The sequence below is a fragment of the Mustela putorius genome, unplaced genomic scaffold (genome assembly GCF_011764305.1).
Source record: "Mustela putorius furo isolate JIRA1106 unplaced genomic scaffold, ASM1176430v1.1 tig00537227_pilon_pilon_pilon, whole genome shotgun sequence".
Classification (NCBI taxonomy): domain Eukaryota; kingdom Metazoa; phylum Chordata; class Mammalia; order Carnivora; family Mustelidae; genus Mustela; species Mustela putorius.
The window spans coordinates 17,585,333-17,607,792 of record NW_025422368.1 but is presented as its reverse complement, the minus strand read 5'-3'; the positions used below and the strand labels follow the sequence as shown (position 1 = coordinate 17,607,792).

The 22,460-nt window shown below is 38.0% G+C and overlaps 1 protein-coding gene and 1 long non-coding RNA gene across 7 annotated transcripts in view; one reads left to right on the top strand and one right to left on the bottom strand.

Annotated features, from left to right (window-relative positions):
- The window catches only part of LOC123390038, a 47,586-nt gene extending 27,216 nt beyond the window's left edge, over nucleotides 1-20,370 (bottom strand). Inside the window, exons 1-2 of the long non-coding RNA XR_006604695.1 lie at nucleotides 20,288-20,370; nucleotides 17,170-17,244 (exon numbers count right to left, since the gene is read on the bottom strand). This is a non-coding gene — a long non-coding RNA (uncharacterized LOC123390038). The remainder of the gene's footprint in view (nucleotides 1-17,169; nucleotides 17,245-20,287) is intronic.
- The window catches only part of BICD1 (BICD cargo adaptor 1), a 223,755-nt gene that overhangs the window by 161,557 nt on the left and 39,738 nt on the right, over nucleotides 1-22,460 (top strand). For all 6 annotated transcript variants that reach the window (XM_004771803.3, XM_004771801.3, XM_004771798.3 and 3 more), the window contains 2 exons: nucleotides 5,853-6,278; nucleotides 18,408-19,502. In XM_004771803.3, the coding sequence (XP_004771860.1) occupies nucleotides 5,853-6,278; nucleotides 18,408-19,502 (1,521 nt within the window). The remainder of the gene's footprint in view (nucleotides 1-5,852; nucleotides 6,279-18,407; nucleotides 19,503-22,460) is intronic.

The following is a 22,460-nucleotide window of genomic DNA, read 5'->3' as shown; positions in this document are numbered from 1 at the left end:
TTTTCTAGATGCAATATGGTAATTTTCCCAATTAAGTGTCTAATTAATTAACCTGAAATTATTTCCTCCACAGAAGGCCATTCTGTCTTACTTCCTGACAAGTGGATGCCCTGTACAAGTCTCTCCCAGTGAAGAAAATGCTGGGTTTTGTTTTTTCCCTACTATTGGCCTTTATTGACAGGAGTTAGAATCCATCATATACTCCGTTTCTTATTAGTGAAGTGTTCAGTAAAATAGTTTATGTACAAATGCCACCGTTTTTTTGTTTGTTTGTTTGTTTGTTTGTTTTTCAAAGAGACGACAATGCTCGCTTTCAGTCTCAAAACTGCTCTGAATGTTCTTTGTACTGAAGCTCCCTATACAAAATCTACTTCTGCCATCTGGGTTGACATTTCTCTTGAGTAGCCAAGCTACTAACATCATAAAATGCTTAGCTATATACTATTTGCTAAGTGACTATTGTTTAAATAGCACTTCTTATTCCCTATATAGTTCCTATAGGTTAGTTTATTTATTTTCCATTCCCCTCAACTATAATACAACATCAAGAACAGAGCCTGCCTGGCCCATAGAAGGCATTAAATAAATATCTGTTGAAAGAATGAGTAAATTAGGTTTTTCTTGCTTATATTCACTCTTCAGCTTAGAAAGGAAACTAAAATCGAAGATTATTGTAATTAACCAAACCAAGTTTTATTTGTGACCCTAAATATGAAATCCATAAGAACATCAGAGAGTTGACTCTGAAAACTTTAACCACATCCCTCTGTGTGCTGACTTGTTTCTGTGTACAATATAAAATCAGGCCCAGCCTTACAAATCCGTTTTATACTTTGATACTTTTGAAAACCGAATTATCTGAAAGAAGTGTAGAAAGAAGCAGCAGCCTAAAGAGAGGTCGAGTTGACTGTCAATTCCCCATCAGAAAAACCCACTGAGGAAGCAAAGCTATGTATTACATCTGTCCACGAAGAGACCCACCTTGACAGAGCCTCAGTAATTTCTCAAAATGGGAGGTTTAGAGAAAGGCTGTTCATAGGGTTTTAGGGTCTGGACTGGGTTTTGGATGGTGGGAAACTGGTTGGGATAGGTAGAGTTTATGACATAATGACTCTGTTGAGGGGCATAACAGAGTGAAGGTCTTTTACTTGGGTCTTGCCTTGTTTTCATTGGGTCTCATCTTTTAGAAGAGTATTTCCCACAAGCAGTTAAGTGTTCTATGCTTAGTCTCAGTATTGGTTAATATAAGGTTAACAGGAAAATTTGTCTGGCCCCAGTGTTAACTACCGGGGCAGGAAATTATGTCAGCTTCCATTTCTAGAGATGTACTTGTGGGAGGTAGGGGAGAAATAATAAATCCTATGTCCGCAGTATCTCACATACTGAACTAAAGCACTCAGTAGTTATCTAACCATTGAAAACACTTGTTAAAATTAATAATTCAACCATACTGATATTATGAAGAACATTTCTTCCAGGGATATGTCTCTAGATCAGGAAATAATATCATAAGAGACCTAGGGAACATATTCAGTTTGATTTCATTTAACCAGTGTTTCAAGAGTATATTTCTATGAGTCCATGTACTTTTTTTAAGGACAAAAGATATGGTCACTGTCTTAAAGAATGTATAGTCCCAGAAGGGAAGGCAGTTAATAGACTCATAACCATCCATGTAATTGCATATTAAAAGCAATGATTATGATACTTACCCCCCAACCATCATGTAGTTAAATAGAAAAAAAAGTTACTAAACTATGAAGTTGCTAGAAGGAATTGCACCAAAGTCCTGATTTTTGTAATGGTGACTACTTTGATGCTATCTTAAAAATGTCAGGCTTTTTTTTTTTTTTTTTTTTTTTTTTTTTATGGAGCCCAATTAGAGGCTTGAACTCATGACCCTGTGATCAAGACCTAAGCTGTGATCAAGAATCAGATGCTTAGCTGACTGAACCACCCAGGTGGCCCCAGATATCAGTTTTTAAGTGTCTTCTCATTCCTGTTTCTTGGTGCCTCCACTTTTTGGGGGGCTCAAATGATCTGATTCAGCTTTATAGTAATGGCACCAGAAAGGACTGATCTGTTTGCCTGAACAAGTCAATAAGGACTTTGGAGTTAGGATCATATTTTTTATACTGGTCTTGAAGGTCGAATAAGAGTTTTCCAGATGATAACCTTGGCTAAGGCAGAGAAACATGAAATAGCTGCATGAATATTAGGAGGCTGAACCACATTGGAATGAGTAGAGTGAGTGGAGGTGACCAGAGAGAGAGAGATCAGGTTTTATATGACGTCTACCATCAATTAAATATGGATTACAAAATTTAAAAATCTACGATGCAAACTAAATTAATGTCTTCAAGTCTAGCCCAGGAATCAGTAAACTTTTTCTATAAAGGCCAGATAGTAAATATGTTAGGTTTTATATGTCTAATATATCTCTAACAGTGTCTCTTCCAACTACTACATTCTGCTCTTGTAGCATGAAAGTAGCCAGAGACAAAATAGTGTGACTGTGTTCTAATAAAACTTTATTCACAAAAATTGGTTGGTAGTGGGCTAGATTTCATCCAGAAGACACAATAATATTAGACAATCCCTGTCCTAAGCTATCAGTCTAACAAGGATTACAGAATAAAAGTTCCACAATGCAAACTAAAGAAGTCTCTGCAAATGTACGCTATCAGATAATTTGGGAGAATCAGAGGATTGATTGAAATACTAGGAAAGGGTAGCAAGCAGGTATCCTGAGTTGCCCAGGGAAAGGAAAAGAGAAGATCAGGAGAAAGATGACTTTACAGCTTATAAGCAAGCCTAGAAGGAACCATGAAACAAGGACCCAGATTCTGTTATCTCAGACGGTTTTTATGATTTGAGTCTTTTCTGTCACGGACATGTGGAATTCCAGTAATCTTGTATAGCAGTGAGCACTGGTTGTCCATCAGTATCCATTGTTCCCTCTCCCAGTGTGATTACCCTGTGTTTGTCTGTATGTTTGTTTTTATTTATTTGAGAAAGCAAGCAGGGAGAGGGGCAGAGGGAGAGAGAGAGAAAGAATCCATAAGCAGAATTCCTGCTGATTGAAAATCCCAAGACCCTGAGATCATGACCTGAGCTGAAACCAAGAGTCAAGCACTCAACCATCTAAGCCATTCAGGCGCCCTTGTTACTCAGTTTTTAACTGAGCTTAAGGCTATGTGGGGTAAAGACAAGATTCTTCACCTCCCTTGTAAGTAACTGTCATGTGTTTAGTACTGGCCACTGGGGTCTAAGAAGTGTATGAACACCTTTTGAGATATGTCCTTAAAGAGAAAGGGTGTTCCTCTTACTTTGACCCACTGCTTGAAACATGATCAAGGTGGCAAGGTGCCTTAGATCATATGGACCAGAGTAGGAGGTAGTATAATAGGATAGAAGATGCCCGGGGCACCTGGGTGGCTCAGTAGGTTAAGCCTCTGCCTTCAGCTCAGGTCATGATCTCAGGGTCCTGGGATCGAGCCCCGCATCAGGCTCTCTGCTCAGCAGGGAGTCTGCTTCCCCCTCTCTCCTGCCTGCCTCTCTGCCTACTTGTGATCTCTGTCAGTCAAATAAATAAATAAAATCTTAAAAAAAAAAAAAAGACGCCTGGTTCCTGGATGACCTCATGGAACAGAGAATCCTACTGGCCCTTGACTGTCTATTTCCATAGTGTTACATGAGAGAAAGCCAAATGTTTATTTAGACTCAGTCATTCTTATATATGTCTCTGTTACATCAGCCTAAACCTACATCTGACTTAAACCTATGTCAAAACTGTTATCCTAACCTTTACAAGACAAGCCATTGCACTGAGATTATGTGAAGAAGGGTAGGGTGGGGTGTGGAATATAAAGAAGAGAAAATGGCAATGGTCTATGATCCCTATTCTTTCATTTTAAAAAATATTTCTGGGGGTGCTTGGGTGGCTCAGTCAGTTAAACTTATCTGCCTTCAGCTCAGGTCATGATCCCAGGAATCCTCTGGCTTCCTGCCCCATGAGGAGTTTGCTTCTGCCCCTTCTCTGTCTCTCTCTCAAATAAATAAAATCTAAAAATAAAAAAATAATTTAAAATATCTCTTAAAATATAAGTTTAATAATATAAACAGTAAAATAAATGTACAACCAAGCACAAAGTTTATACTAGTATCTAATATCATAATGACTTTATGATAATACCTTTTCTAGTTTACTTTTTCATTCACAACAGCAAATGCTTGTTGAAGAGTGGAATTCTCTTGAAACACAATGATGGAATATTGAAGCACTGAGGGACACGTAGGAGCATGACAAGTATTTCCTCCTTCTGAGGAGACCACAGTATAGTTGTGGAGATAAAATATTTATTAAAAAGTGGAATGTCATTAGTGCCATGGAAAAGGCCTCAAGGAAGGCCTGTCAGTTTAGAATATAGATCTCTTTCCTCTGTGGGCTTTCATGACCAAGAGAGTGTTTACACAGGCTATTTGGCTCTTAATTCAAAGGACTATCACATTGATAACAATATATATGTATTTTTTTGTTATCAGATAATCAGTACCTCTATTCCATATTCTATCCGTTAGCACATAAAATTTTTCTTTGTTTCATTTTACTTGCAAACATATTTTGTTGAGATTAAATTCTTAGTGTGATCTTTTAGCTAATCTATCTCTGAATATAAAAATTTCCTTATCATTAATAATTAAATAAAACAGTAATAGTGATGGTAAAATATTTTCTTGGTTTTATTCTGATAAACTTTTTGTTTTTTTTAAAGATTTTATTTATTTATTTGACAGAGAGAGCACAGCTAGAGAGGCAGGCAGAGGGAGAGGGAGAAGCAGGCTCTCTGCTGATCAGGGTGCCCGATTCGGGGCTCAATCTCAGGACCCTGGGATCATGACCTGAGCCGAAAGCAGTCCCTTAACCAACTGAGCCACCCAAGCGTCCCTGAGAAACTTATTTCTAAAAAATTCCTGGGGGCGCCTGGGTGGTTTAGTCAGTTAAGTGTCTGCCTTTAGCTCAGGTCATGATCTCAGGTCTTGGGATCCAGCCCCTGGTAGGGCTTCTTGTTCATCGTGGAGCCTGCTTCTCCCCCTCCCTCAACCCTTCTCCCTGCCTCTGTCTCTCTTTCAAATAAATAAATAAACAAAATCTTTTTTGGGGGGGTTGGAAATAGGGGCTCCTGGGTGGCTCAGTGGGTTGAAGACTCTCCCTTCAGCTTGGGTCATAATCCCGGGGTCCTGGGATTGAGCCCCGTATTGGGCTCTCTGCTCAGCGGGGAGCCTGCTTCCCCCTCTCTCTTTCTCTGCCTTCCTCTAGGCCTACTTGTGATCCCTGTCAAATAAATAAAATCTTTAAAAAGAAAAAAAAGAAAAGTCCTGGGTTTTTTTTTTTTTTTTAAAGCAAACAGTGCCCCCTTTTGGCCATTGGTCCCCACGAAAAGAAATCCTAAAACAGATGACATTTTCATCTCTGCTAAGAATTGAATTTATGTATATAAATTATATATAACTTAAAGTATTTATAAATTTTATAATATATAATATATACATTTTATATAATATAAATTATTATAAATTATGCATAATTTCCAAAGACACCATCCTATGTTACCTGAAGAGTATATATACTGTGTGCCTTTTTAGATTTATTTTGTAGACTCACATTTTATACTGTGTGGTTTTCTGTTTTTCGTTAACATACAGTATTATATTAATTTCAGGTGTACAATATAATGAGTTGGTTAGCATTTTAATTTTTTTATATAGTTAGGTCTACTAGAGTGGTTGATGGCAGTTTTGTAAGACCCAAATTTTAGTTCTATGAATCTTCTTTATCCTGTCTAATTCAGGTTGAATACGAAGGCTTAAAGCATGAGATTAAGCGGTTTGAGGAGGAAACTGTGCTGCTCAACAGCCAGCTGGAAGACGCCATCCGGTTGAAAGAGATTGCGGAGCACCAACTGGAAGAAGCCCTTGAGACCTTAAAAAACGAGAGGGAGCAAAAGAACATCCTGCGGAAGGAGCTCTCTCAGTACATCACCCTCAACGATAACCATATCAGCATCTCTGTGGATGGACTCAAGTTCACGGAGGACGCAAGTGAACCAAACAATGATGACAAAATGAATGGACATATCCATGGGCCCCTTGTGAAACTGAATGGAGACTATCGGACTCCCACTTTAAGGAAAGGAGAATCTCTACACCCTGTTTCTGACTTATTCAGTGAGCTGAACATTTCAGAAATACAGAAGTTGAAGCAACAACTTATGCAGGTAAGATCTCTTTAGGGCTGTGAGAGTAGATTTCTTAAAGATTGCGGTCACCTGTTCTGGGATTTTTTGTTCTCACATTTTACTTCTAGCTTCTTCAACTGGCAACTTTGAACGTACAGTATCTTAGAAAGACATAACAGAATATGTGTTGAAAAGAAAACTCATGGGGCGCCTGGGTGGCTCAGCGGGTTAAGCCGCTGCCTTCGGCTCAGGTCATGATCTCAGGGTCCTGGGATCGAGTCCCGCATCGGGCTCTCTGCTCAGCAGGGAGCCTGCTTCCTCCTCTCTCTCTCTCTCTCTGCCTGCCTCTTTGCCTACTTGTAATCTCTCTGTCAAATAAATAAATAAAATCTTTAAAAAAAAAAAAAAGAAAGAAAAGAAAACTCATTTGCCTCACTTTAAGAAATCTATGTTAGAGAATGGATAAAGAAGATGGGAGATCTATCTATATACATACATACACACACAATGGAATAGTATGCAGCCATCAGAAAAATGAGATCTTGCCATTTGCAATGACATGGATGGAACTAGAGGATGTTATGCCAAGCAAAATAAATCAATCAGAGAAAGACAATTATCATATGATTTTACTGATACAAGGAATTTGAGAAACAAGACAGAGGATCATAGGGAAAGGGAGGGAAAAATGAAACAAGACTAAACCAGAGAGGGAACAAACCATAAGAGACTCAATCTCAGGAAACAAACTGAGGGTAGCTGGAGTGGAAGGGGGGTGGGAGGGAGGAGGGGTGGCTGGGAGATTGGGAGATGGGCATTGGGGAGGGTATGTGCTATGGTAAGTCCTGTGAATTGTGTAAGCCTGATGAATCACAGACCTGTACCCCTGAAACAAATTAAAAAAAAAAAAAAGAAATCTATCTTAAACCCACAAAGTGGATTGCAATCAGGTGTGAAAGGAGAAAAAGGTCTCCATCCATTTCTAAGAGAAAAATTCAGAACCTTTACATACAAGTGAAATGATAGAAAAATGAACGTTTCCATCACAAACAACTGTATATATAGCTTCAAGAATAATGGTAGACTTCACAAGAATACCTTAAACTTTAAAAGACATGAAGGACTTTCAGTATGCTAATTAGCCAGGATATCATATGATTCAAAATACAGAACAGGGATAAATCTGAAACCAAGGAGTTGTTATTCCAACATGATTTAGGCCTTAAATTTTTAGCACTTTCAAATTCAAATGCCTTGTGAAGAGTCCTAGCCTTTAAGGTTATCTCGCTATGAAATGGCTTTTCTAGTTTAGGTCTTTCTTCCCTGCCATATCTTAATCCAGTGCTGATAGGAGTCTTGCCTGAGGAACAGCATCACCGCTGTCACCATGGCCTGGGGGCTTCTCACTATTACAAATTGTTGGGCTCCAGCAGACCTGTGGAAGCAGGAATCTGGTTCAACAGGCTGGTCAGGTGATTAGGTTTGAGGCTGAATTTGCATTTGGGTGATAATTAGAGGCTGTTGGAGATTCTGGCAGGCATTTATTTCTATAGCCAATGGGGCTTATACTTTCCTGCCTTTACAGAAATGATGACTAAAAAGTGAAAATAGTAGAAGTAAGAAACTAGAGAACCAGTGATGTTAATAGGTTTATTATTAACAGCACATCGAGAATTAACATATCATACACTTCTACTAGCAAAGAATTCATTTTCACAGTGTTTAAATCAAGAAATCAAGAGGGCATGGCCATGGGAAAAAAATGAATTTCATATAGACTTTTACCTGACTGCGAAGTTCAGTTCTGTTGGGTAATATTTCTCTATGTCTTTTTGCTCAGTTTACACTAATACAACTAGATTGATAGCAAACATATTTTAAATTTTTGCATAATTTGTAAGAATTCATACCCCCCAACTAAATAGAATTAATTTAAAGTTTTTCTTAAACTATCACGTTGATAGCTTTAGTAAACAAAGTTAGTGTACCAAGACTTTTTGTTTCTTCTTTTTATGGTGGCAGTGTAGAAAATAATAGGAAGAGGGGCTTTTATGCACAAAACAGCTCAACAGTTTTCAGCAAGGTCAGCTATTGGCTGAAAACTCAGAGCTGTTTTCTTCGCATTTAATCCTGAATCTAATCTGAAATAATACAAAATTCTGGAAGAGATGAGTCATTTAACAAGAAGAATGCTGAAGATGAGTTCTCAGCAAGAGAGTGGTTCTTGGCTGGAATGTCATTTGCATTTGGGAGGGGGGAAGATTCCTCATTGTCTGAGACTAGTGAGCTGCAAGGGGTCTAGCACTTTGGACCCAACCCATTTAGTGCTAGGTACATCTCTTTAGTCAACTTGATGACCCAGAGTGCCCCAAACATTTCAGATGCTCCAAGGGCCAACCACTAGTTGGGAACCCTTTAGAGGGACAGCATGTTACTCTACCATCAAATGGGGGCTACAGAATACCTTCCTGGTTAGAATGGCTTGATTTATGAGTTAATGTGTGTAGAGTGCTTAGAACAGGGCCAGACACACAGTAAATGCTCAGTGATGGTGAGCTATTATTACTATTTTCAACTCCACAGTGCCTTTCATTTATTAAGCTCTTGATTCATTTAGCTTCTATTAATATTAACTTACTTCTGGAAAGTTTTGCTCGAGGAGAGTCATCTCAGAAGGACTAACATATGTGGTCACTGGTAGGAATACAGAAAGGTAATAGTGTCTGAGGGGGAATTCTTTCTGAAAACTGATGTTCATTTAGCAAAGAGGGAGAGAAAAACATGACTGGTAAGCCTTCCCTCAATACAGCAGAAAACTGTACCAGTGCTTAATTCATGTTGACAGTTTGTCAAGATATAGAGGGGCACAGGGAGGGCTTCATGTTCCAAAATTTGCTCCACGTTTAATTTTAGAAACCAGGCTCAACACAGGAAGGGTTTTGCAGCTTCCAGCCGCACAACCTACAACACTAACGTGTAATTTTGTTTTAGACAAAGTAGCCATCTTTTGGTAAGCAACATTTTTAAAAAAGCATATCAACTTTTTCTAAGAATATATTTCATTGAGTACAAATATAGCAGAATACATCTTTTCATGCATAATTTGTCTATATAATCGGACAGATTTTCCTTAGCTATGCATCCCCTAAGTTTAATTTATGTAAATAAGTAAATTATAAAGAACATGCCAGGATATACTGCCTAGAAGTGATTGCATTTGTGTTTGATCTTAATGTTTCACCATGTTAATGTTAGAGCATGACATTTAATAAAGTTAATAAAGTTATAATAAAGTTAATAAAGAGTATGAAAGTTCTGATATTCAACAGTACTAATACACCTTGCAGTATATACTGTGTATCAGTGCCACTCTCCTGGATGGTCCAAGGAGCAAGCAATAAAGCGCACTTTAGGTGCGGCTCTCTGAAATGCTTGGGGCCAGGTGTGTTTTGAAATTAAATGTTCAGAATGTAGAAAGGTAATATGCAACACGTGTGATATATTTATGACATCCCTAATGCGATGGGGTGCAGCAGTGAATGATCAAAAAGTATAAACGTTTCTGTAGTGCAACATGTGGTTATTCACGCTAAGAGCAGAAAATGAGGACCAGAAAAGGTCTCTCATCAGTCAGGTGCAATTTTGCTGCTGGAGAAGTCTAGAGCTGTGAGTTAAGAGTAGACTTTTATTTAAAGCCACTGGAGATTTAGAAGTTACAGCTGTCTGGGGCATGGCAATTGCCATACTGTGCTGCAGTTCGCTGGCTTGTGTATCTCAGTTTCTAATATCAGCATACTTTGGATATCACAGCTTGTTCATAGTTCCTTGTTTTTTAGGATTTCTTTTGGCTGGGTTCCAAAGTACCTTGAAATCGAACACCAGTGCTTCGTTATTGTTGACAGTTTGTGGAGATATATGGGGGCACAGGGAGGGATCTAACACACTGTACCAGGGAATATGCAGCTTTTAAATTGTTGTTCTTAAAATTACAGAAACCTTTTGAAAACAGCATACCCAAGTCGAAGAGATCATACTGCCATCTGCTGGGAAGTGGTGATAACTAATACGAAAATCTAGGACAACTGTAATTTAGAGTAATTCCCAGAGTTGTATTGCCCTCAAGACTCAGTTATTTCGAATAGACTATACAGCTGACCCTTGAACAACACGGATTTGAACTGCATCGGTCCACTGACATGTAGTTCTTTTTGCGTAAATACAATATAGTACTGTAAAGGTGTCTCTTACGATCCTTAACTTTTTTCTCTAGCTTACTTTATTGTAAAAAAAAAAAAGTATATAATACACGTAACATTCAAAATATGTATTAGTAGACTATTTATGTTATTGGGAAGGCTTACAATCTATAGTACTGCATTGTTCAAGGGACAGCTGTAATTGATATTTTCCAGTGACAGCCAAGTACCTTAATTAGTTTTATTAGAATGAAAATAAGTAGATCCTGTCTGGGGAAGCTAAATTACTTAATCTATTTAAAGGAGTCTCTCTGCTTGTACTAAAATTTCTGCCTTTGATAGTCTCTGTTTAACCTCACATTGCAGAGAGTCAAACTAGGGAGAAAACTCTTCAGATTTTTTTTTTTCAATATCATACCAGCTATATAATTTCACATCTAATGTGACAAAACAGCAATGTTTCTATGAAACTGAAACTGATGTTCTATTGTATCCTCACGGATGTGAAAGAAATAAAGATTCATATTATATATTTAGGTCTACTCTATTGAAGACTATTTTGATTTTTCCTATAATGATGGTAAGTGGTCAGTTTGCTGTTATGTCCACTAAGAGTTCAAAGCAATTTATATATATTTGCTTAATTGGTTGGTGTTATAACAACTGTTTGAGGTAGAGAGTATTATTATCCCCATTTTACAGAGAGGCAAATTGAGGCACAGATATGTTATTATCATTTGCTTAAAGTCAAGAACTTAGTAAGTAAATTTGCTACAGAGAGCAAGTCAAACAAGTTTAATATTCTCTGTGCTTAACAAAGACAGAATATTTATGGGGTGAAATTAATTAAAAGAAATTTAGGCAGTTTGTGTCTTTTAAAACTTAAAGTGACAAATAAAATTTTCTAGGGCAGAGTTGACAACCCATTAAACTATTACAGATTTTATAAAGGTTACCTTTAATGTAAGCTTTATTGGTAAATGTATTTCTCAGAAGAACTTTTTCTACCACATATCAGAAAACATAAGAAGAGCATCTCTTGTCACAACAGCAAGGGAAGAGTCTTTGTGATCTTTTTTAAGAACAACTTTTTAGAGATATAATTTATATCCACCCAGTTAAAGTGTGTCAATGATATTTGTTTGTTTGTTTATTTTAAAGATTTTATTTATTTATTTGAGAGAGACAGACAGAAATAGTGACAGAGAGCATGAGTGGAGAGTAGAGGGAGAAGCAGTCTTCCAGCTGAGCAAGGACCCCAATCTAGGGCTCCATGCCAGGACCCTGAGATCATGAACCTAAGGCAGACGCTTAACCAACTGAGCCACCCAGGCGCCACTCAGTGGTTTTTAGTTTACTTACAGATCTGTGCAACCATCACCACAGTCAATTTTAGAACATTTTCATCACAACAAAAATAAACTGTGTACCCATTAGCCACTCCACCCCTGAGCAACCACTAATCTACTTTATGTCTTGATAGATTTCTCTGGTCTGGACATTGGATGTAAATGGAATCATACAACAGATAGCCTTTCATGACTGGCTTTTTCCACTTAGCATAACATGTTTGTGGTTCATTCATGTTACAACATATATTAGTACTTCATTCTTTTTATTGTCAAGTAATATTCCATGTTTGGATAGACCACATTCTAAATTTCCATTTATCAGTGATGAACATTTGAATTGTTTCCACTTTTTGACTCTTCCGAATAATGGCATGAACATTTATATACTACTTTTTGTGTGCACATATATTCTGATTCTCTTTGGTTTATGCCTAAGAATGGGATTGCTAGGTCATATGGTAACTCAGTGTCACCAGATCAACTTTGCACTAGGTTGATCTTTTTCACAGTTCTTTCCTTTCAGGACCCAGACAGGCATTGGCAGAATTGCTTCACTTCAAGCAGAGGAGAACAAGCTATTTATTTATAAGTTCTATTTGTGCATGTCGATACTATGTATACCATTACAAGAATCACACCCAAGCATTCAAATGTCAAATTGAGAGTCCGTTGACCAGGATAAAGGCGATGAAAATTAATAGCCTACGAAACAGCTTTTTGGCTTCTTTTCCTATAAAAGTCTTAATATGAATGTCAAATTCTGATTATCTTTTCTTTTGTTCTTCCACAAAAGAATCTATCAGTATTCAATACATGTAATTGTGCTTATTTAAAAGATGAACCCTCAGGATGCCTGGGTGGCTCAGTGGGTTAAGCCTCTGCCTTTGGCTCAGGTCATGATCTCAGAGTCCTGGGATCAAGTCCTGCATCAAGCTCTCTGCTCAGCAGGGAGCTTCCTCCTCTCTCTCTGCCTGCCTCTCTGCCTACTTGTGATCTCTCTCTGTCAAATAGATAAATAAAATAAAATAAAATAAAATACATTTATTAAAAAAAAAAGATAAACCCTCAGTGAAATTAAAAAAATTTCTGTGGGAGGGATACCCGGCAGGCTCAGTAAGTAGAACATATGACTCTTGACCTAAGGGTCATGGGTTTGAGCCCCACATTGGGAGCAAAGATTACTTGTAAAAAATATTTCAATTGGACATAATAACAACAATAATAATAAGCATATACTGTATATTTACACTGGATTACAGAGTTCACAAATTCTGCATTTAAGTTCTCTGGCAAAGCAACCAGTCCTACTGTAAAAAAATTAAAATCCTCAGTTCCAGGTAGAAGATGAAGATTGTAGAAAGAGAAATAAAGCAACCATTCTTAGTCACTATAGAACATGATAATTAGGGCGCCTGGGTGGCTCAGTGGTTAAGCCGCTGCCTTCGGCTCGGGTCATGATCTCAGGGTCCTGGGATCGAGTCCCGCATCGGGCTCTCTGCTCAGCAGGGAGCCTGCTTCCTCCTCTCTCTCTCTCTGCCTGCCTCTCTGCCTACTTGTGATCTCTCTCTCTCTGTCAAATAAATAAATAAATAATCTTTAAAAAAAAAAAAAAAAAAGAACATGATAATTAAACCAGCAAGTGTCTCTTGGATAAGTTCTTCATAAATGGAGAATAAAATAGTACACTTAAAATGAATAGAAATTTTAATATTTGAAGTCCTTTGCTTTTATTAATTCAAAATGCAAGATATCTTAAATAGTTTATGGATTGCTTCTGAAATCCAAATACAATTTAAGGTACTCCAAACTTCAATAGCTGAGTGAAAATAATAATCAAGCTGGAGTTGTATAAAATTACCCACCATTTAGTCATCTTTGGAGGGAAAGCAGACCAGTCATAACTATCTGGAAAAATGTGTGTGTGTAAATTTGGATATCACTCTCTGTTCAAGGGATTCCACCAGAAATGCACTGAGTGTGTGGAAGAGCCATACATGAAAGAGACAATATTCTATCTGATGTTTTCTAGAGAGGCTAACCTAAGGAGCCTGATTGATTTGTCTTTTAGTCTTAAAAAATGTTATTTTAAAATCAGAATTGGCAGAGCACAGATTGGAGCTCTCCTAATAGCATTACCTCTTTCGTTATAACATTTTTCCCTCTAAAAATGAGGTTGAAACACTTCCGTACATTTTGTTCTAGTCCAATTTTTATTTTATTAAAAGCTTTTTTTTTTTTTTTTAAGTAGGCTCCAAAACCAGTGTGGAGCCTGCTGCTGGGCTTAAACTCATGACCCCTAGATCAAGGGTCAGATACTTAACTGACCCACCCAGGCACCCCTATTAAAAGGATTTTTGAGGGGCGCCTGGGTGGCTCAGTAGGTTAAAGCCTCTGCCTTTGGCTCAGGTCATGATCCCAAGGTCCTGGGATAGAGCCTCACATCAGGCTATCTCCTCAGTAGGGAGCCTGCTTCCTCCTCTCTCTCTGCCTGCCTCTCTGCCTACTTGTGATCTCTGTCTGTCAAATAAATAAACAAAATCTAAAAAAATAAAAATAAAAAAAATAAAAGGCTTTTTGAGAATACCTTTGTCGAGGCGTTAAGTGTCTGCCTTCTGCTCAGGGTATGGTCTCAGGGTCCTAGGACTGAATCCTGCATGGGGGTGGAGGGGTGGGGGGGACCCTGCTCAGCAGGGAGTCTGATTCCCCCTGCCTCCCCCCCCCCTGCTCATGAGTGCTCTTTCTCTCTCTTTCAAGTAAATAAATAAAATCATAAAAAAAAAAAAAAGAAAACAGCTTTGTCTTTTGTAATCATGTATACTGATCAAATGATGTTTAGGCTTTTCAGAGCAAATTCACTTAATTTTCAAGAGAAAAAGAAAACTCCTAAAATAATCTATTTTCACTGAGATTATATGCAATATCAATAACAGAATATTTAGGATTTATTTTTTATTTTCTATCAAAATTGCAAATAACTTGGCTCTTCATCAAGTACCACATTACCTAATTACCTGGGTTTTTCACTTAAAGGTATTGCCCAATAGTCTGGATAAATCAGATCTTCAGCTATGGAATATAATTTGTTACACCTAGTGAAACCCAACTAAGGGGATTTGTATTAGAATATATCTTGACTCTGAAAGGAAAGAGTTGCTTTTGCAACTACAGATACAAATCTGTGAAACAAATGTGTTTGGCATAAAGAAATATTTTGGTCCTGGCAATGACCAGCTACTCAAATGTTAACAATGGTTAACATTATAATAGCTTGAACATTATATTCACTGTCTTACTCAATCATCCTTTTTTAATTGCTTAAACTGTAGCTTGCCCAGAGCCACGTAGCTAGGTAAATGTTGGTGCCAAAATTAGAGCTGAGTTCTCAGATGCTACAGCCCCAGTAGACTTTCTTTTTTAATCTGTTATACTATTTTTTTTTAATATTTTGGTTTCTGTAGCCATAATATGTAACCTGTGGATTGTGTTCCAGATCTGGGCAAGTACTGTGTCATAAAATCAAAGCTACAACTTAGAAGCCTCTGATAATAATTTAAAATAATAAAACTGTATTTTTCATTCTAATTTCATGACCTACCACACAGGCAGACCTTGCTTTGCATGAAATTGCTAGGCCATAAATGATTGTGCAAGCTGAAACGATGCAAAACAAACTCATAATTAATAGAGAAATGGAGAAAATTCAATTGTTTCATGACCCTTTCTTTTTTTTTTAAAGTAAGCTCAGTGCCCAATGCTTGAACTCATAACCCCGAGATGAGGAGTCTCATGCTTTTACCAATTGAGCCAGTCAGGTGTCCTCTGTTTTATGATCTTTAAAATGCTAATCAAAAACTCTCATACAGTTTGTTATAAATATATAAAAAAATGAAAAAATAATACAATGACTCAGTACACTGTAATCCAGAAAATAGAAACATAAAGTTTTTCTTGTTTAAAAAACTTACCTTTAAAATAAAAACTTACTCCCCCCCAAAAAAACTAGGGAAATTAACTTTACATTTTATAGAATACCAAAGATATCCAAGCTTTTGAAACAAAAATTTAAATTGTGCCTATACCCCCCAACAAACTTACCAACTACAGCTCAGTCTTACCTTCTTCTCATCATATGTTTTATGATAGGAGAAATCTTTTCTATGCTTTGGTAAATTGTCATACTTCTGTTTGGATCAACTTTCAATCTCCTATCCGTTGCACTTTCAATGTCTGAAAATACCTCTGAGAGTACATTGAGTGTGCCCTTGTCACTTCCTCTAGGACATTTTTATCCTTTTTGTAACAACTACTTTTTTTATTCTTGTTGATGCATTCTCCATCACCAACTGCTTTGACTACATATCTAAATTCTTTCAAATGACATCAGTGTCAACACTGTCACATTCAATGATTTCTTCCGTAACTCCATTTATATCTGACTCGGATTTCATTTCCAGTGTTGTCATCACTTTGTTTCTCTGCTGCTCGTTCTTTCTTTCCTTCCTTTCCTTTTTCCTCGCCTTCCTTTCCTCCCTCCCTTTTTCTTTTTTCTTTTCTTTTCTTTCTTTCTCTCTCCTTCTCTTTCTTTTTCTTTTCTTTCTCTCTCTCTCTCTCCTTCCTTCCTTCCTTCTCTTTCTCATTTCCCTTTTTTGGACTACCGATTTTGGTAAAACCTCAGGTGGGTTTACCACCGGGAGACAAGAAGACAAGAGAACACAGCTTACACTTTGCTCTCTGTGAATGAACTGAATAACAGATACACCGTGACCAATCACGGAAATACTTTGAAAGAAGTGATATGATGGGTAATTTCATAATTTTGTAAACTTTGTAAATGGAAGCAGCAAAGTTTATACCTACACAGAGCTCACAGTTAATGTACTGTGTATTGGGGGACCTGTGTTTTAACTAACCATGGTCACTGAAATTCATGCATACTAGAACCTTAAGTGAGGACTGTCTACATATGATAATAATATGAAAGATATTATACCACAAAGGATCATAAAAATACTACTTACTGGGGCACCAGGTAAGTGCAGACTCTTGGTTTTGTGATCTCAGGGTCATGATATTGACCCTGTATAGGGCTCTGCACTCAGCACAGAGTCTGCTTAAGACTCTCTCTCCCCAACTCCCTCCCCCTGATTCCTCCCACCAGGCTCTCTCTCTCTTTCTCTCTAAAATAGATAAATACGTCTTTTAAATTTTTTTTTAAAAATGAAGTTTGGTGATATCTCAAGCTATTAAAAAAACTACTACTACTACTATACTGAATTACAAATTTATAGATAGGTATAGATCTCCTAAAGTAATATGCTAGTGTTTTATTCATTATAGTTTAAGAATTGTTATTTATCATGCTAGTAGAATAATTTTACTTACCTCCTAGCAATTTAGACGTTTGGGGGGTTGTAATGTACGATCCAGGAAAATTAAAAAGTTCAAATTGATAAATTCCTTTAGATAGAAAAACATTCAACATCAATCCATTATCTTTAAAGCAGGTCTCAATAATATTTGCTTATTGAAAACACATTTATGTTTTAAGCATGTAAAACTTTTAATTCATAATGATTACCTATATAGAGGGACAGAAAATGTTTTTTTAAATTCTCCTATTATAATTTCTTATATATTTATATTTAATGAGACCATATTTTATATTGACACCAGAATATTTTTTTTAAGATTTTATTTATTTATTTGACAGACAGAGATCACAAGTAGGCAGAGAGGCAGGCAGAGAGAGAGGAGGAAACAGGCTCCCTACTGAGCAGAGAGCCCCATGTGGGGCTCGATCCCAAGACCTTGAGATCATGACCTGAGCCGAAGGCATAGGCTTTAACCCACTGAGCCACCCAGGTGCCCCAACACCAGAATATTTTTCAATATACAATAATACTATCATATAATAACAAAACTGTCATGTTATTCAAATAAATTGTTAATTTTTAAGATTCCTATTTGAACTGAAGGAATTGAAATGATTTATAAATTGTTCTTTTAATCCTAAAACTCTGTGTTCTCTGACTTTTATATCAAAAGCTATCAAATGTAGTACATGTCTATTTGGGGGATTAAATTTCCTTTTATTTTAAGGGAATGGTTAAGGTTCCTAGTATTATTTAGTAAGTTAAAGCCTCAGGTGTTAAATCTGATTTGGGGTTGAGCTCTCAGAAGGAAAGGGTGATACACAGGCACCTTGAGACAGTCACTTCTCCCACAGGAACTAAGGAACAGATATCCCCTAGGGCTCTCAAAATAAAGACAGTGCCAAGTACTTATCTCTTGACATCATGTTATATTTTCTACAAGGTGTTAAAAGATAAAAATAAGATTGTTTGAATAACATTCAAGTTTCATGAGTGTATGTGTATAATGCATGAGAATTTGGATAAGTAAATATGCATAGTATAATTCTTTTAAAATGATGTACTTTTAGACTGATTGACTTACCAGAACTGCTGAAGTAAGAAAACCACTCCAATTTACTTTGAAGTATTTGGGATATTGGCTGTGCTGCAGTTCTGTGAGATGTATACATGCCTGACAGTGAAGGGATCAAGTGCATCATTGGCACTGCACTGAAGTCATTCACAGACTTTGTTTTGCCATTGCAGGTAGAGCGGGAAAAGGCCATTCTTCTGGCCAATCTCCAGGAGTCACAGACACAGCTGGAACACACCAAGGGAGCACTGACAGAGCAGCATGAACGGGTGCACCGGCTCACAGAACACGTTAATGCCATGAGAGGCCTGCAGAGCAGCAAAGAACTCAAGGCTGAGCTGGACGGGGAGAAGGGCCGGGACTCAGGGGAGGAGGCCCATGACTACGAAGTGGACATCAATGGCTTAGAGATCCTTGAATGCAAATATAGGGTGGCAGTAACTGAGGTGATTGATTTGAAAGCTGAAATTAAGGCCTTAAAAGAGAAATATAATAAATCTGTAGAGAACTATACTGAAGAAAAAGCCAAGTATGAGAGTAAGATCCAAATGTATGATGAGCAGGTTACAGGTCTTGAGAAGACCACCAAGGAGAGTGGAGAGAAGATGGCCCACATGGAGAAGGAACTGCAAAAGATGACCAGCATAGCCAATGAAAATCACAATACCCTTAATACAGCCCAGGATGAGTTGGTGACGTTTAGTGAGGAGCTTGCCCAGCTTTACCACCATGTGTGTCTGTGTAATAATGAAACCCCCAACAGGGTCATGCTGGACTACTATAGGCAAAGCAGAGTCACTCGTAGTGGCAGCCTGAAAGGGCCTGATGATCCCAGGGGACTTTTATCTCCACGATTAGCCAGGAGAGGTGTGTCATCCCCAGTAGAAACAAGGACCTCATCTGAACCAGTTTCAAAAGAAAACACAGAGGCCAGCAAAGAACCAAGTCCAACCAAGACCCCCACAATCTCTCCTGTTATTACTGCCCCACCATCATCTCCAGTATTAGACACAAGTGACATCCGCAAAGAGCCAATGAATATCTACAACCTTAATGCCATAATCCGGGACCAAATCAAGCATCTGCAGAAGGCTGTAGACCGGTCCTTGCAACTGTCTCGTCAAAGAGCAGCAGCACGGGAGCTGGCCCCCATGATCGATAAAGACAAGGAAGCCTTAATGGAAGAGATCCTCAAGCTCAAGTCCCTCCTGAGCACCAAACGGGAACAGATCGCCACACTGAGAGCAGTGCTGAAGGCCAACAAACAGGTGATCTCATCCTACTGACAACGCATGCTAGCTACCACTTTCTTAACTAGTTAATTCTTTAAGGTTTCTGAGTGTCCATTAGCATCAGGATGAGAGTTCAGATTCCTGGTCAGCAGCGGAATAAATCAAACTATGTCCCAGTGCCAGATCAGAATGTGAGAATTATTTTTCAGTGAGTGAGTGGATGGTCTGGGGGAGTAAGGATGCCCCGTAGAGAGCGGTAGAGGTGCCGCAGTTAAAGCAGGACCCCAGGAGAATCCAGTTGCAGATGTAGAATGGCAATTCAGGCAGTACTTAGCTGGAGTCCAGCAGTCACTGAGTGGAGAAACAGGAGCTGGAGGGATGGCAGAATAGGCTGTCAGGGCAGCTCTCACCAGGGAGGTGCTGGCAAGGGGCCAGAGCAAACAGGTCTGGAGAGAGACAGAGATAGAGATAGAATGTCCACTAGCCTTGTCAGTGGCCACATACCTAAAACTTGGGTTCCAGTGGGATGTTAATTCATCTGACCTAAAGCAGTAGAAAAATTTTCCTAATGGTAGATCTTGTCCTTCTGGAATAAGTTGGAATGCTACGACAGGACCTTATGTAACTGATCCCTAAATCTCCTTCACGACTGAATTTTGTTGTCCACCCTTCAACTTTACCTGGGTGGGAGTGCTATGATATATAGGTGGAAAAATACTTTTAATTTCTGTTTAGTTTATCAGGTAAACCTTGAAAGGTACATTGGAGAAGGGTGCTAATAAAGGGTGTTGATAAAAGAGAAACAACAAAGCATCAAATACCTTCTTGCAAACGTAATCAGGGCTGGTGTTGGGGGGTGATTTCAGATGTAATGCTCCTTCTTTTGCCCTTATTTGGGGGGAAGCACACCATTATTATGTCATCCACAATGCAGCATTCTAGCATCTTTATCTTCAGTTACCATAAACCCACTGATGTAAATGGGAGGTCTATCACCCAAGCACTAATATTGTCTGCACTATAAATATGCTTTATATAAATCTAAGGGCTAATTAGGACCTTCTTTTGTGCCGTCACTTCAGGGAAATAGAAAAGATTAGGATGAATAAAGGATTTGTGAGAGATCTGATTCCAGTTTTAGGTCAGAGTGAAAGAATCTGTTGCCATAAACTGCTACAGTCCAAAGACCCAGTGACTTAGAGTGGTCATCAATAACCAATACCATATTACTAATACCATGATAGATAAGGCTTTATCAAAGACATAATGGCTTGTTGGTCAAGCCATTCAAATAACATCTTCGACTTCTTGCAAGTTGAATGTTAACAACCTGGAAACCTAGGTCTATAAATGTCAAGAGGCTTTACTGATGCAGAAGTATAGATAAGCATGGCTGATAAGCAACAGGAGACTAATTTGTGAACAAGTATTCATTGGTTACATATTTCAAGACAGGTAATAAATAGGGATACAAAAATAAGTGTCAAGTAATTTAGTAGGAATTCAACACATACATGCCTGTAACTATTTACAGGGTAGGACATATTGAGCAGTCTAAACAGAACCATTGGAATTCAGTGTGATACAGGAATACAAAACATTCCTGGCTAAATTTTTATTTCCTCAGTGGTTTGTGGTACCATTTGCATTACATTAGCATTGCAACTCTTATGGTCTCAGTAAATAAAATGAAAATACATTTCTAGCCATGCATTTGGTTTGCATTTTAATGATGTTGGGCCTACAGCTATGATACTTATGTGCCATGAATAACTTCAGATGTCTGCAGATGACATCCATTATATTTAGACATTGTGGAATGTTCACTATTAAGACTAAGGTAAGAATTCAGTCATAAAGGGGAAAAGGGGACTCTTCCTGTTTTAAAAAGAGGCATTCTGCTCTCTGTGAGTCTTTTAATATACTTCAGGGTTTTTTGCATGCACATTGTCTTCTGCTGAAATATGCAGTTTATGTTTATGAAATACCATCTGTGGACTAAACTCTATGGGAGGCTGAACATTCAGTGAGGACTAATACACAGTCCTCACCTTCCAGATGAGGGCTCGCAAACTAGGGAGGCTGTGGGGAAAGATACAGGTTATGACAGTGTGATGTTACACATGGTGCATTAGAAGCTATATAAGCGTTGCCGAGGAAGGGATTAACGTTTTCTAACAGGGTTAGCAGAAGACTTCATGGAGGCAGTTATACCTGAGTTTGTTCTTCAAGGATAAAGAGCTGCTTTCCAGGAGAGGAAGAAACCATTCCAGACAGCAAGAAGCGTAGGTAGAGAGCCACAGAATAGAAGGATATACTCATGGAATGGTGGTGAAGATCTCTGTGGCTGGAAAAAAGGTATTTTATTTAGAAAGTCAACTCTGGGAGCATGGAGAATGTAGCGGATGCAGACATCACCAAATCCACTCAAAGGTTGTAGAAACTTGAATTTCTGACTTCTGAGAAAGCTTTGTACAGTCTGTGGACACATAAACAAACTAACAAACACCCTGCAGACAAAGTGGAGACTTTGGGGCATTTCTTACGAAGAAGAAATGAGTTTGTATTTCTATTTCAGATCTTGCTCTTTTGTCATTCCCTCCTCTCCAACCCTTAGATGACTGACCATGAGGCTCCTACATGATTTATCTGTCAACATTTTCATGACTTTCAGAGTTAATGGCCTTTCTGAAGTAAATATGTGTATAGATTTTTTTAAAAACTAAACAACGTCCATTTTTCCCCCAGGTCAATTTCTGCATTCTGGATAATTTTCTGAATCCATAATATTTCTGAAGAGTCCACTGAGCTGTAGCACTACAGAACATACCAAAATATTTTATGAGTAAATTCTCATTTTAATCTGAGTCTGAGATTCAATTAAAACTCATGAGAAACTACTCTGGAATCAAAACATTAACAAACTACCCTACCCCAACATTGTTTTAATTTTAAAAAGAATCCACTTGTCTCTATAGAAGTTGGCACTTTGCA